Below are 12,106 nucleotides of genomic sequence, written 5' to 3'. Positions count from 1 at the left end.
TAAAGCTCGGTCGCAAATGGGTCTTCCAAATGGACAATGACCCCAAGTATACCTCCAAATTTGTTGACTTAATGACAACAAAGTCAAGGTATTGGAGTGGTCATCACAAAGCCCTGACTTCAATCCAATAGAACATTTGTGGGCAGAACTGAAAAAGTGTGTGCAACAAGGAGACCTACAAACCTGACTCGGTTACACCAGTTCTGTCTGGAGGAATGGGCCAAAATTCCAGCAATTTGTGAGAAGCTTGTGGAAGGCTACCCAACACGTTTGACCCAAGTTAAACAATTTGAAGGCAATGCTACCAAATACTAACAAAGTGTATGTAAACTTCTGACCCTCTTGGAATGTGATGAAAGAAATAAAAGCTGAAATAAATTATTATCTCTACTATTGTTCTGATATTACACATTCTTAAAATAAAGTAGTGATCCTAACTAACCTAAGACATGGAATGTTTTCTAGGATTAAATGTCAAGAATTGTGAAAAACCATGTTTAAATGTATTTGGCTAAGGTGTATGTAAACTTCCGACTTTAACTGTGTGTGTGTTTGTGTGTGTGTGTGTGTGTGTGTGTGTGTGTGTGAGTATATATATTTATATTTATATATAACGGTACATGTATTCGTCAACAATCTGTGGCAGACACGGTTAATCACCTGTGACATAAAGGAACAAAAGTTGGAAGTATTTGCATAAAATAGCTGTAAGACTACTAAATATGTATGTGAAACAAGTTAAACTGCCATACGAACGAGATAACACAAAAGGAGTCAGATTGTGTAAGATTGTTCACCAATCTAAATCTTACAAAGCCATATGGTCATTCCAAAAAGCAGTGCCCATCAGAAGGTCAAAACATGATCGGAGTGTAAAAAAACTACAATTTAAGTACTGGGAATATCCTTTGAGTTTTATGCCCAATGTCAAAGTCTGATCTCCAAACAGTGCCCTGAAGTGAACTATGAGTAACGTATGTTTAGATAATTCTAAGACACTCTTGAATAAAGCTAAATACAATTTAATAGGTTGGCAAAACTTACACTAACCTGAAAATAATCTAACTGCACTTCAATCATTTATAGCCCAATAACCTGTTGGGTGTATCAATATGGTTTAAATGACACAGATCCTGCCATCAAAATATCCCATGCTGATTTCATGATGTTGTAAGAACTCATTCTGCAATATGTAGATCTAAACATACGGAGTGGACCAGAAAATCTGTAATTTTGGATTACATTACTATTATTATCTTCATTTATCTTGTAGTTGTAAATAGAAACCCTTATGACTTTTTAAATGGCATGATTTGAATCATGATGAATATAGTTTACTATGTTGTTTTCTTTGACACTGCATAGCCAAAAAACTTAGCAGATAATCCTGTGAAAGCAGGAGAACATTGGATTAAGAGAAAATTAACAGGTTTAAAAATAGTTTTCCTAGCTGTTTATGCACATTTCTTGCCACATATCTCAAATAAAACCTTAGAACTCCACATAACACCCAATGAGATCACTTGCAAAGGAAAATGAAAGTGAATTATTCAGGTTCTCAACCCAGAAACACTTAAATGAAACAAAATCTATTTCACATGCATGCATTCACTTTAACTTACTTTCTCCATGGCAGAGAGTGCTTAGGACCAGCACCAGACCGCAAAACAAGGTCCAATGTCTCTTCTGTTTACTAGACCTCATTCCTGTACAAAAACAAGGCAAACACTTTAAAAAAAAAAATTATAACAATAATGTTGTAAGGGGAGAATACAGCTCAAGCCTTTAAAGTGGATGGTGCTTGTTTCAAAGTATTTAGGTACAAAAATATTTCATCAAAGTTTCTTTATCCAGTTCGGTGCTTCCTTTTGAAGAGGTGATAAATTAACAGATAGAGGAGAGCTGGGAACAAATCAAATAACACTGATTTCGTCCATCTTCGTATTGTTTATGCTTGGATAACTGACCCTCCAGACACCCCAGACACCCCTGCGAGCTATCCTACAGACGCAGCCCGCTCTGCCCTCACCATGAGCCGGATTCACACGCACCGATTCTCGTGCTCTTTAATATGATCAATTATTATTATTATTGAGAGCTGCTTCTCGCCGATAAACGTGAAAGCAATCCAGAAAAACATTTAAAGGCTTGATAATCCACATTTTCGTGCTCCATTTCGTGGCAAAGTGGCGAAAACACGTTGTAGGTCTCCTCGTTGGCTGCTTTTTAGCTGTGAAAACGGCTTAGCTCGATCCAACGGCTAAAACAGTCTGGACGCGTGTCTGTATACATGCGTAATCTTCATGAGCTGCGAGATGCCTTATTTCTATCATACAGCGTGTGTAAAAGGCCTCAAATCGATGAAGAAACTCAAAGAGATGGCAAATAACATCCGTCCAGTCTGTAAAATGGTCTCTCTCTGCTCCCACCCTCTTCAGTATGAGATTTCAGAGATGCATTTGTTCCTTCAAGAAGCGGGAATTGAGGACAGATGGTGTTTAAAGGATCGGTTCTGTGTTAATTTAGGAGATGTGAAGGATGTAGAGTAGATCTCGTAGTTTCTCTTCGTTGAATTGACTCTGTAAACAAGGCTTGATCTCTTAACACACACAGGCATTCACACACAGAGTAGACTAACGTTACGTTGGAAAAGGTATGAGGGGAAAACCCGGCATGGATCTCACACACGCAGAGAAAAGAGATTCGGGTTTCGAGTTCGCCAAGACTGGTGAAAAACAACTTCAGTAGCCTACCTAGTGAACAGCCTGCATGCCTGACAGCAACTTTAGACATCACAGTCGCCTTCCGCACTCTTTGTCAAAGGTATATCTTTTATATATATTTATATAGGGATTTGTATCTAGGAAATCTATAGTGCTTATCTGGACAGAATGTTTGGGCATCATAGGCACTCAAAAAAAAAAAAATATATATAAATATAAATAATATTTACAAATTTAAAATTCATAACAAATTTCCTCTATTTGTAATTGAGTAATCTTTTTTAAAAAATCTACATTTTAAGTTTTATTTACATACGAAACAAAATTTGTTATGAAAATTAAATGTGCAAATCTTAAAAAATAGGCTAAAATAGTCTTTTTTGCAAAATATTTGTTTTTGATACCACACTCTGTACTTTTGTATGCTTGTTGAAACATTCATATGATGTAATTTGAAGTCATGTGAAGTCAACATGTCAACTGGTTTCTTCTAACTGTAGTTTAAACACTCATTGTTGGACTGAATATTAAATACAAAAAATAAGATAAGATAGTTATGTTGTTTTTTTTATGATAGATATACAGTAGTCATATTTTTATACAACTTCTCTATGTGATTATATAAATTCAGGGTGGGATATGGTCCAGTTTAAATATATGGTTCACATGCCCCTACTGATATAAAAATATGATGTTTTAGGTGCTATGAACAGCAGAACACTTCTCAGAAATAGTGTTGTTTTTGTATTCTGAAACATGTTAATAAAAATGTGTTATTTACTGGATTATAACATTGATTATTCAATTGATTTGGCTGCCACATTTTAATGCTTCAAAATTAAGTTTACTTTAAAAATAAGTTTATTACTTTTTAAGACGTATTATTAATTATTATGTCTCAATTTATACTTAAAATATGGTTGTTACATTGAATATATCAATTTAATATTCTACTATTCATTATTATTTCCTTCCAATAGATATGTCTACTCAATTTTACATTAACACTATTTTGATGTCAGTTTATTTCTCCTTATTGAGTCATTGCTTAAATTACAACTGGATTTATCTTACTGGAAACAATATTAACTTTTAACCAAGAGCAATTTCTTTGGGCTGCTCAACAAAAAACATACATTAAACACTGACACATCTGAACCCAAGCTGTCAGCACACTGTGCAGTTCCATAAAGCTGTTTGCTTGGAGGCGCTGCAAAGCACACCAGTGTGAATCCTGGTAAATGAATGACACATCATACTATCTAGTCATGGATTAGTCATATGCACAGTAATCCAAATTGCAAGCCATCTCCTACATGTCTAGACAGGGATCTTATATTGACAATTTTGGTCTAACCTTTATGGAACATTCTGGCACGTGCTTTTTGATGGGTAATGACAAAATTCACTGACAAAATGCTAACCAAAATGTGCATCATGTAGTAGCATCTAAATGTAATGGTTTGGTTCAAATCAACAATATTATTTAACATTACTGAATCATCCTGAATGCATTAGGTTACACCAACAAAACAATTTTTAAGGTTTAGATCAAGTAGAAACAGCTCCTTGAGGCAACAATTGCAGGTTAACACTTCTTACAGTTTACCTTTTATCCAACAATCAAGTTCATTTCACAACACATCGTTTGAAAAAGCTTTACAGAAAATCATGCTTTAGCAGAAAATGAAACTGTCATATTTATAATGTCTTAGAGTCATCCTTGTGCAGTTTGATAAAAATATGATTATAAATTGTATAAAATAAATAATAAAGTAAATAAATAATAATTTTATTTAGAACCCTAGTGAGCAAGCCAAAGGCGACTGTGGCAAGGAACACAAAACTCCATAAGATGTTCGTAAATGGAGAAAAATGAACTTGGGAGAAACCAGGCTCACTCTGGGGGCCAGTTCCCCTCTAGCTAACATCATGAATATACACTGCGTTCACAATTATTAGGCAAATTGTATTCCTCATGATTAATTGCATTGTTGAACAAACACAATGCTCTCAGTCAATACAAAATGTTATTGAACCTCAAACCTAAATGTTTAACAAAGGAAAAGTGAGTTTTGTCTTTCTTAGGGGAATATATAAGTGTGCACAATTATTAGGCAACTACTAGTGTGTAAAATTATTAGGAAACTAAATTACAAAAATAATTCTCCCAACTCAATTGTTTATTTTCAATTTTTAGAGTAAGTGCAACAAATAAGTAACACAAAATAACAATTAAATACCATTTTTGCCTTTCAAAAATATTCAGTGACCAATATAGCCACCATTCTTTTCAATAACTGCCATGAACCTTCCATCCATGGAGTCTGTCAGATTCTTGATCTGTTCACGGTCAAGTTTCGCTTAAGCAGCAACCACAGCCTCCCAAATGTTGTTCAAAGAGGTGTATTGTCTTCCCTCACTGTAAATCACTTTTGTGAAGGGCCCTCAGGGATTTAATTCAGGTGAGGAAGGGGGCCAAGTCATTATTTGGGCATCTTTGAGGCCCTTGCTGGCTAGCAAAGCAGTGGAGTACATGGATGCATGTGATGGATCATTGTCCTGCATAAACATCATGGACTTCTTGAATTCTGAGGACTCCTTCCTGTACCACTGCTCGAAGAAAGTACTTTCCAGAAACTGGCAGAAGGCTTAGGAGTTGAGTATCAGTCCATTTTCACCTCAAAAAGGTCCAACTACCTCATCCTTAATGATAGCAGCCCATACCAGTACCCCTCCTCGAAGTGGTGCCTTGTGTCCATTAGTGTTCCAGCCATGGGCCCATCCATCTGGTCCATCAATCTTGATGCTTCAACTTGTCAATCTTATTCAGTGGTGGTCATGTTTCAACCTGCTTGACCTTGGCCATGTCTCTGAGCACTTGACACCTTGTACTTCAGGTAGGTTGCAGTCCTGGAATATTTTAGCAGTGGAGGTTAATGGGTTCCTGGTAGCTTCACATTTAATTATTTTGCGGTTAATTTGCGTGTTTTCTTCTCCATGCATTTTTTGCGCACCAGTTGACCTTTCACAACAAAAGGTTTGATTGTCTGGTGGTCATGCCTCAATTGCATCCATCTGAAAGGCATTTAACCATTTTTTGACTTTTCAGTGTCAGTAAAATCTTTTTTTTTTTGGCCCATTTTACCTGACGTAATGAAGCTGCCTAATAATTATGCACACCTTGATATAAGGTGTTAGTCACATTCGCCACACCCTCCATCATTACACAAATACATATCACATGAAAATGATTGAATACAATAAGCATTCAAGTTTATATGTTTTCGAGTTGAAAAATGTGCATGGAAAAAATGATCAGAATACTCACTTGCCTAATAAATGTGAACGCAGTGTAATGCCATTATTAGTTATTTGTGTGCAGTGCAAGTCATGGTTTAAAATTTGTTAATTAAGTAAGTGTTAAGGTCCAGTGTTTAACAAGATTTGTACAAATTGTAAGATTAATGATAATGTCTTTGAAATCCATCATTTTAACTGCAGAAGTTCACATAGATACATTTTCCTTTGTTATTTGGCTGATAGACCTTTGTTGGCAATTAATTGATAGTATATGTATTCTATTTTAGTCCATCATTAGACTAAGGTAATGCAGGCAGTGATCAGTGAGGTTCATTGCAGTTCAACTGGCAAGTCATTTCAGTGAGGCTCGGTGAGGTCCATCCTAAATTCAAGCAGTGGCATACGAAGTATCCCATGTCTTACAGTTGGAGGTGGCATTAGTTTATCCTCTGAGATCCATCGTAGTAGTATGAAGTGATGTCTGGCTGGTACAGACTGCAGTTAGTCATCATCACTAAGCGACACATAGCAGAGGAGTCAGACACCAAGCAGGAATGGAGCTGGATCTGGCAGGCTCTGGTAACCTTGAGACATGAATCCCAGGTTGAGACAGGGAAATAAATAGAATAATAGTAGCATATATGCCATTCAATTTATTGCAGATTTATAGAATATGAGAAGTGTTTCCAGCTCCGACAGACCTAACTAAATCAGCATAACTATGAGTTGATGGATACATTAGGTGTATGCCTGTCTGTCGCTGAATAGATGAATCTTTAGTCTAGACTTAAACTGAGAGAGAGTGTCTAAGTCCCAAACAGTGTTAGGAAGACTATTCTATTGTTTAGGAGCCAAATAGAAAAATGATCTACATCCTTTTGTGGATTTTGATATTCTAGGTATAATTAACAAGCCAGAATTTTGTGATCGTAATGAGCGTGATGGAATATAGCATAGTAGAAGGTCACTTAAGTACTGTGGTACTTCAAAACTTTGAACGTAGTTAACAGAATTTTTAAATTAATGTGAAATTTAGCCAATGTACCTTTAGCCAAGGTAGATAATGTTATGATGATAAAATGTGGCTAATATGATCATATTTCTTGGTTCTAGTCAGCACTCTGGCTGCTGAATTTTGAACCGATTGAAGTATATTTATTGAACTTGAAGGAAATGCTCTCTGTTAGGCATGACAACAATCTAGTCTTGAGGTCATGAACATATGAATTTTCTTTTGGCATCAGCAACAGAGAGCATGTGTTGTGACTTGCCATTATTTCTGAAGAAGAATGCAGCTCAGCAAACATTGGAAATTTTATTTTCAAAGGACAGTTTGGTACCAAATATTACCAATCTGTAATTCAAAATATTACCAATCAAAAATATTAATAGAAGTATTTTGCTGTAGAGGACGATGTAACAGTACATCCATCGAGAGTCAAATTATAATTTAGCGGCTTATTTTTAGAGGTTTTTGGTTATTGGTTATTAAGAATTAGTACCTCTGTTTTGTCAGAAGAATAGGAGGAAATTTCTGGCCATCCAATATTTGATTTCATTGATACACTAGAATTGTGAAATTTTGTTGGGTTTTGAAGAGATATAAAGTTGGGTAACATCGGCATAACAGTGCAAACTTATTCCATGATTCCTGATAATATCTCCCAGGGGATGCATTTGTAATGAGAAAAGCAGAGGCCCTAAAACAGATCCCCGTGGCACTCCATACTTAACTTTTTTTGATCTGACAATTCCTTGTTTACACAGACAAAGTGGTAATGGTCTGATAAATAGGACCTAAACCATGCTAATGGCTGTCCGCAAACGCCAATATTATTCTCAAGTCTATCAAAGAGAATGTCGTGATCTATAGTATCGAAGGCAACACTAAGACCTAAAAGTAATAGAAGATATATGCAGCTGTGAACAGATGATAAGAGCAAGTAATTTGTAACTCTGATAAGCAGGTTCGCATTAAGGTGGTCTTGGGCCCCTTGGCTCATTGTTTCGCTGGACCCCTGTCAGTCATCAGAGCGTGGGGGGTGGGGGGTGTAAAGCAGAACATTTTCACTAGATGATCATGCACTACACGGACGGGTTTAGCCTTTGCGCACCCTCTCAATGTTTCCATCAGCATCTCCAACAGAACGCATTTACATACGCGCCCTCTTGAGAACATCGATGGGAGAATACAATGACTGGGCACCCCTGGTAGTTTGGGGCCCCCTTGCTGCCACAGACCCTGGGGCTTAAGCCAAGGTAAGCCCATGCATTAATGCGGCCCTACTGATAAGTGCAGTTTCTGTACTGTGATGAGGCCTAAATCCAGACTGAAATTTATAACATTTAACATAGTTGGGAGGACACTACTTTTTCTAGTATTTTCAACATAAATTTATATAACTAGCCAATTCTCCAGGATCAAGCTGTAGCTTCTTAATATGCAGTTTGATAACTGCCATTTTAAAGTTTCTTGGGACATGTCCTAAGGATAGCAAGGAGATAATAATATTAAGAAGAGGTTCTGTGATTACAGGAAACCTCTTTTAAGAGCTTAATTGGTATTGTATATAAGGTAATGTTCTTGCTTTTGTTGTTTCTATAAGTTTTGTTATCTTAATGATCTATGACAGCAAAGGATTGAAGTTGCTCATGAGGAAAATTATGAGACACTGTTTTCCGATGTGCTGTGGCAGATGCTTGCATAATTCAAATTAAATTTTTTTGTGATTTAAATTTTGTCAGTAAAGAAAATCATTAAGTCATTGCTATTGTGCTACGATATCTAGGATTGTTGTGTTTTTTTCTATGAGATTCTTTAAATATACTGACCTGGCAGTTTTTAGAGCCTGTCTGTAACTAGAGACACTATCCTTCCATGAACTGCAAAATAGCTCTAATTTTGTATTCTTTTACTTGCACTCCATTTCCCGAGCTGCTCTCCTGAGAACATGAGTGTGATCATTGTACCATGGCGTGGGGCTTTTTTCTTTAATTGTCTTTAATCGAAGGATGGCGACACTATAAAGAGTGCTAGAGAAGACTGTATTTATATTTTCTATGACTACATCAAGTTATTCTAAACTTAACTTACTGAGTAGTTGAGATAAATCTGGAAGATTATTAGTGAAGCTGTCTATAGTGGTCTAAAGAATAGTTCTACCTTAATGATAATGTGGTATAGATTGAGTGACATTAGCTAATTGCAGCATACAAGAGACAAGGTAATGATCTGAGATGTCATCACTCTGTGGTAGAATTTTTATATTATCAACATCAACTTCATAAGACAGAATTCAATCTAGCATATGGTTATGGTGATGAGTTGGTCCTGTCACTTTTTTCTAACTCCAAGAGAGTTGAGGATATCGGTAATGCTAATCCCAATGTGTCCTTTTCATTATCTACCTGTATGTTAATGTTGAAGTCACCAACAATTAAAGCTCTATCCACAGTAACTACTATATCTGATAGAAAATCTGCAAATTCACCCAGAAAATCAGAATACGGCCAAGGTGATCTACATTATATTCTGTAGTAATGGCAAACAACGACAGATTTTTTATTTTTATTTATATCTGATGATGTCACATTAAACATTAGACTTAAACTTGTATCCTGTCCTCTGAGTAACACCAAAACATTTATTGTAAATTGTAGCAAAATGGCCATCCACCGGGGGATTGAGGAGCCCAGCCGCCTGTGAGCGGAGGAATGGCCTCCGACCACGAGGGGAGGAGGGTCTCCTAGCTGACCACCTGGAGTGGTCATGGCAGCTGCCAGGGGTAGAGGAGACCCCTACCGGCTGCTAAAATGTGCCAGGGTCAAGAGAGGTCTGCCGTCCGCAAGTAGGGAGGGGCTCCTTGCCGACCGCCTGGAGCGGGAGAACCGCTGCCAGGGGCGGGGGAGACCCTACCGTCCACAGAAAACATGGTGTCAGACAGGACTGCTTCCGATACGCCCGGGGAGGCATGGCTGTCATCCACTAGAGGGTGGAGGGGTGGCCAAGGACCAGGCTACAGTGTATCAGAGAACTGGCGAGTAAGCTTTCTTTTTCCTCTCTCTCTCCTCTCTCTCTCTCCCGCTGTTGCTCCATGTTGGCCTTTCCCTCTCGTTTTTTTGTTGCTGTTGTTTTCCCCTCCGCTTGTCACCCTCCCAGGTCCGAAGAGGCAGGGATGACCTGCCGGCAGGTGGGCCGGTGTGGGATGTACGTCATGCCTGGGGCTCCCCGGCCTGAAGGAATGGAGGGAGGAGTCTGGCAGGGAGGAGTGCGGTGCTGGGTCGTGATGCACACCTGCCCCTAATCAGGCTAATCAAGCCCTTGAGAGGGATAAAAGTGACTGGAGGCGGCAATTCTAGAGAGAGAGAGAGAGAGAGAGAGAGAGATACAGGCAGCTGCCCTGCATGTAAAAGATTATTTATAATGTCAAGCTTGTTCTCACCTCCTCCTTTCAATTGGACTTTGTTACACCAGGTTTCAGTCAAATAGATGTATAATAATGTATAATAATACAATTTACAATTAGAGATTTGGTTGAAAGAGATCTAATGTTTAGTAGCCTTACCTACATATGATGTTTATCTTCAATTTTGTATTTTTTTATTTTCAAGTTTGACCTCAATCAAATGTTTTCTAAATGATTTAGTAAGTGGTTTGTGTTTAGTATTTTGGGGAACAGACACAGTTTCTATATGATCTCGAGGTGATACAGCTTCTATGTGTTGTAGTTTTTGTGACCTTTGTGACGTGTTACGGCAGCTTGCAGAAGGATGGTTAAGCCATTGTGTCTGCTTCCTGACCTGGGCCCCAGTTCACTAATAAGACTATGAGCCAGATTGCTACAGAGGAGAGCGGCACCTAACCTGGAGGGATGGAGACATCTCTTTTAGCAGGTCAGGTTGTCACTCATCCAATTGTCTATAAATCCTATCCGATTCTCCGGACACCACTCAAACATCCAGCCATTCAGTGACACTATTCTACTATAAATCTCATCACCACTATGAGCAGGGAGGGGCCCAGAGCATATTACAGTGTCTGACATAATTTTTGCAATTTCACACACTTTAATATAATATTACACGAACAATGTAATATATTTGATACAAATATTACAATGGTATCAGTAATGTTTCTGAGAGTATTAGAGCAGTGTTTCCCAACCTTTTTGACTTATGTACATGCAAACACCCATTAGTTGGGCTCAACTCATCAACACCAAACATGGCCAGAAATATTACTGATATTATACTGCATATAATTTAGCATGATCACTAATATTATTAAAATAGCCATTATTAGAATTATAGGAGGGTGGAGTTTTGGCTATTCAGGGCGAGACAGTCATACTTTGAGTCGGGGGACAAGGCAGGGAAACTCCTGGCTAGATATATAAATCAGAGAGAGTCTTATTCTACCATTCCTTCATTGATATCTGCTGGTGGTGAAATATTTACCTCGACCATTGATATTAATAATGCTTTAAAGAATTCTATCTTGATCTCTATAGTTCCGCGTCTTCGTCTACTGATGAGAATATTAGAAACTTAGTGGAACCATCAGAACTTCCTAAACTGATGACTGAGCAAAAAATGATCTTGATTCTGAGATAACCTCAGAGGAGCTTGGCGAGGGCAAGGCTTAAGGTCCAGATGGCTTTGGCTCTGAATTTTTAGATCTTATGCTACAAAACTGGCTCCACTTTTGCTAGAATATTATACGGAATCAATAAAGAATGGAAAGCTTCCGCCAACCATGACAAGAGCCAGGATCAGTCTGATCCTTAAAAACGACAAAGATCCAAGGGAGCGTAAGAGTTACCCTCCAATTTCCCTGATCCTGCTAGATATTGTCAAACAAATTTGGCTAACTGATTAAGTACATTTATGATCTCTTATACATATAAATCAGGTGGGGTTTATTCGGGGCCGTAGCTCTTCTGATAACATTTGGTGCTTCATCAATATCATGTGGTCAGTGGCGAATGATCAGATTCCAGTCGCTGCCATCTCATTGTTATGTTCCCTGTTGTCTTTTGTTTTTTGTACTGTTATTTTGAAGTTTAGTTTAGTTCCTGTTT

General features: G+C 37.8%; 1 protein-coding gene across 1 annotated transcript in view; it reads right to left on the bottom strand.

Moving 5' to 3' along the window:
• The window catches only part of LOC127634221 (insulin-like growth factor 1 receptor), a 99,696-nt gene extending 97,086 nt beyond the window's left edge, over positions 1–2,610 (bottom strand). Inside the window, 1 exon segment of the mRNA XM_052113699.1 lies at positions 1,623–2,610. Within this exon segment, the coding sequence (XP_051969659.1) occupies positions 1,623–1,704 (82 nt within the window). The 5' untranslated portion in view covers positions 1,705–2,610.
• Between the last annotated feature and the right edge of the window lie 9,496 nt (positions 2,611–12,106).

The sequence above is a fragment of the Xyrauchen texanus genome, chromosome 1 (assembly GCF_025860055.1).
Source record: "Xyrauchen texanus isolate HMW12.3.18 chromosome 1, RBS_HiC_50CHRs, whole genome shotgun sequence".
Taxonomy (NCBI): Eukaryota; Metazoa; Chordata; class Actinopteri; order Cypriniformes; family Catostomidae; genus Xyrauchen; species Xyrauchen texanus.
Note: the sequence above shows the minus strand (reverse complement) of the source record. Positions and strands in the feature narration are given on the sequence as shown.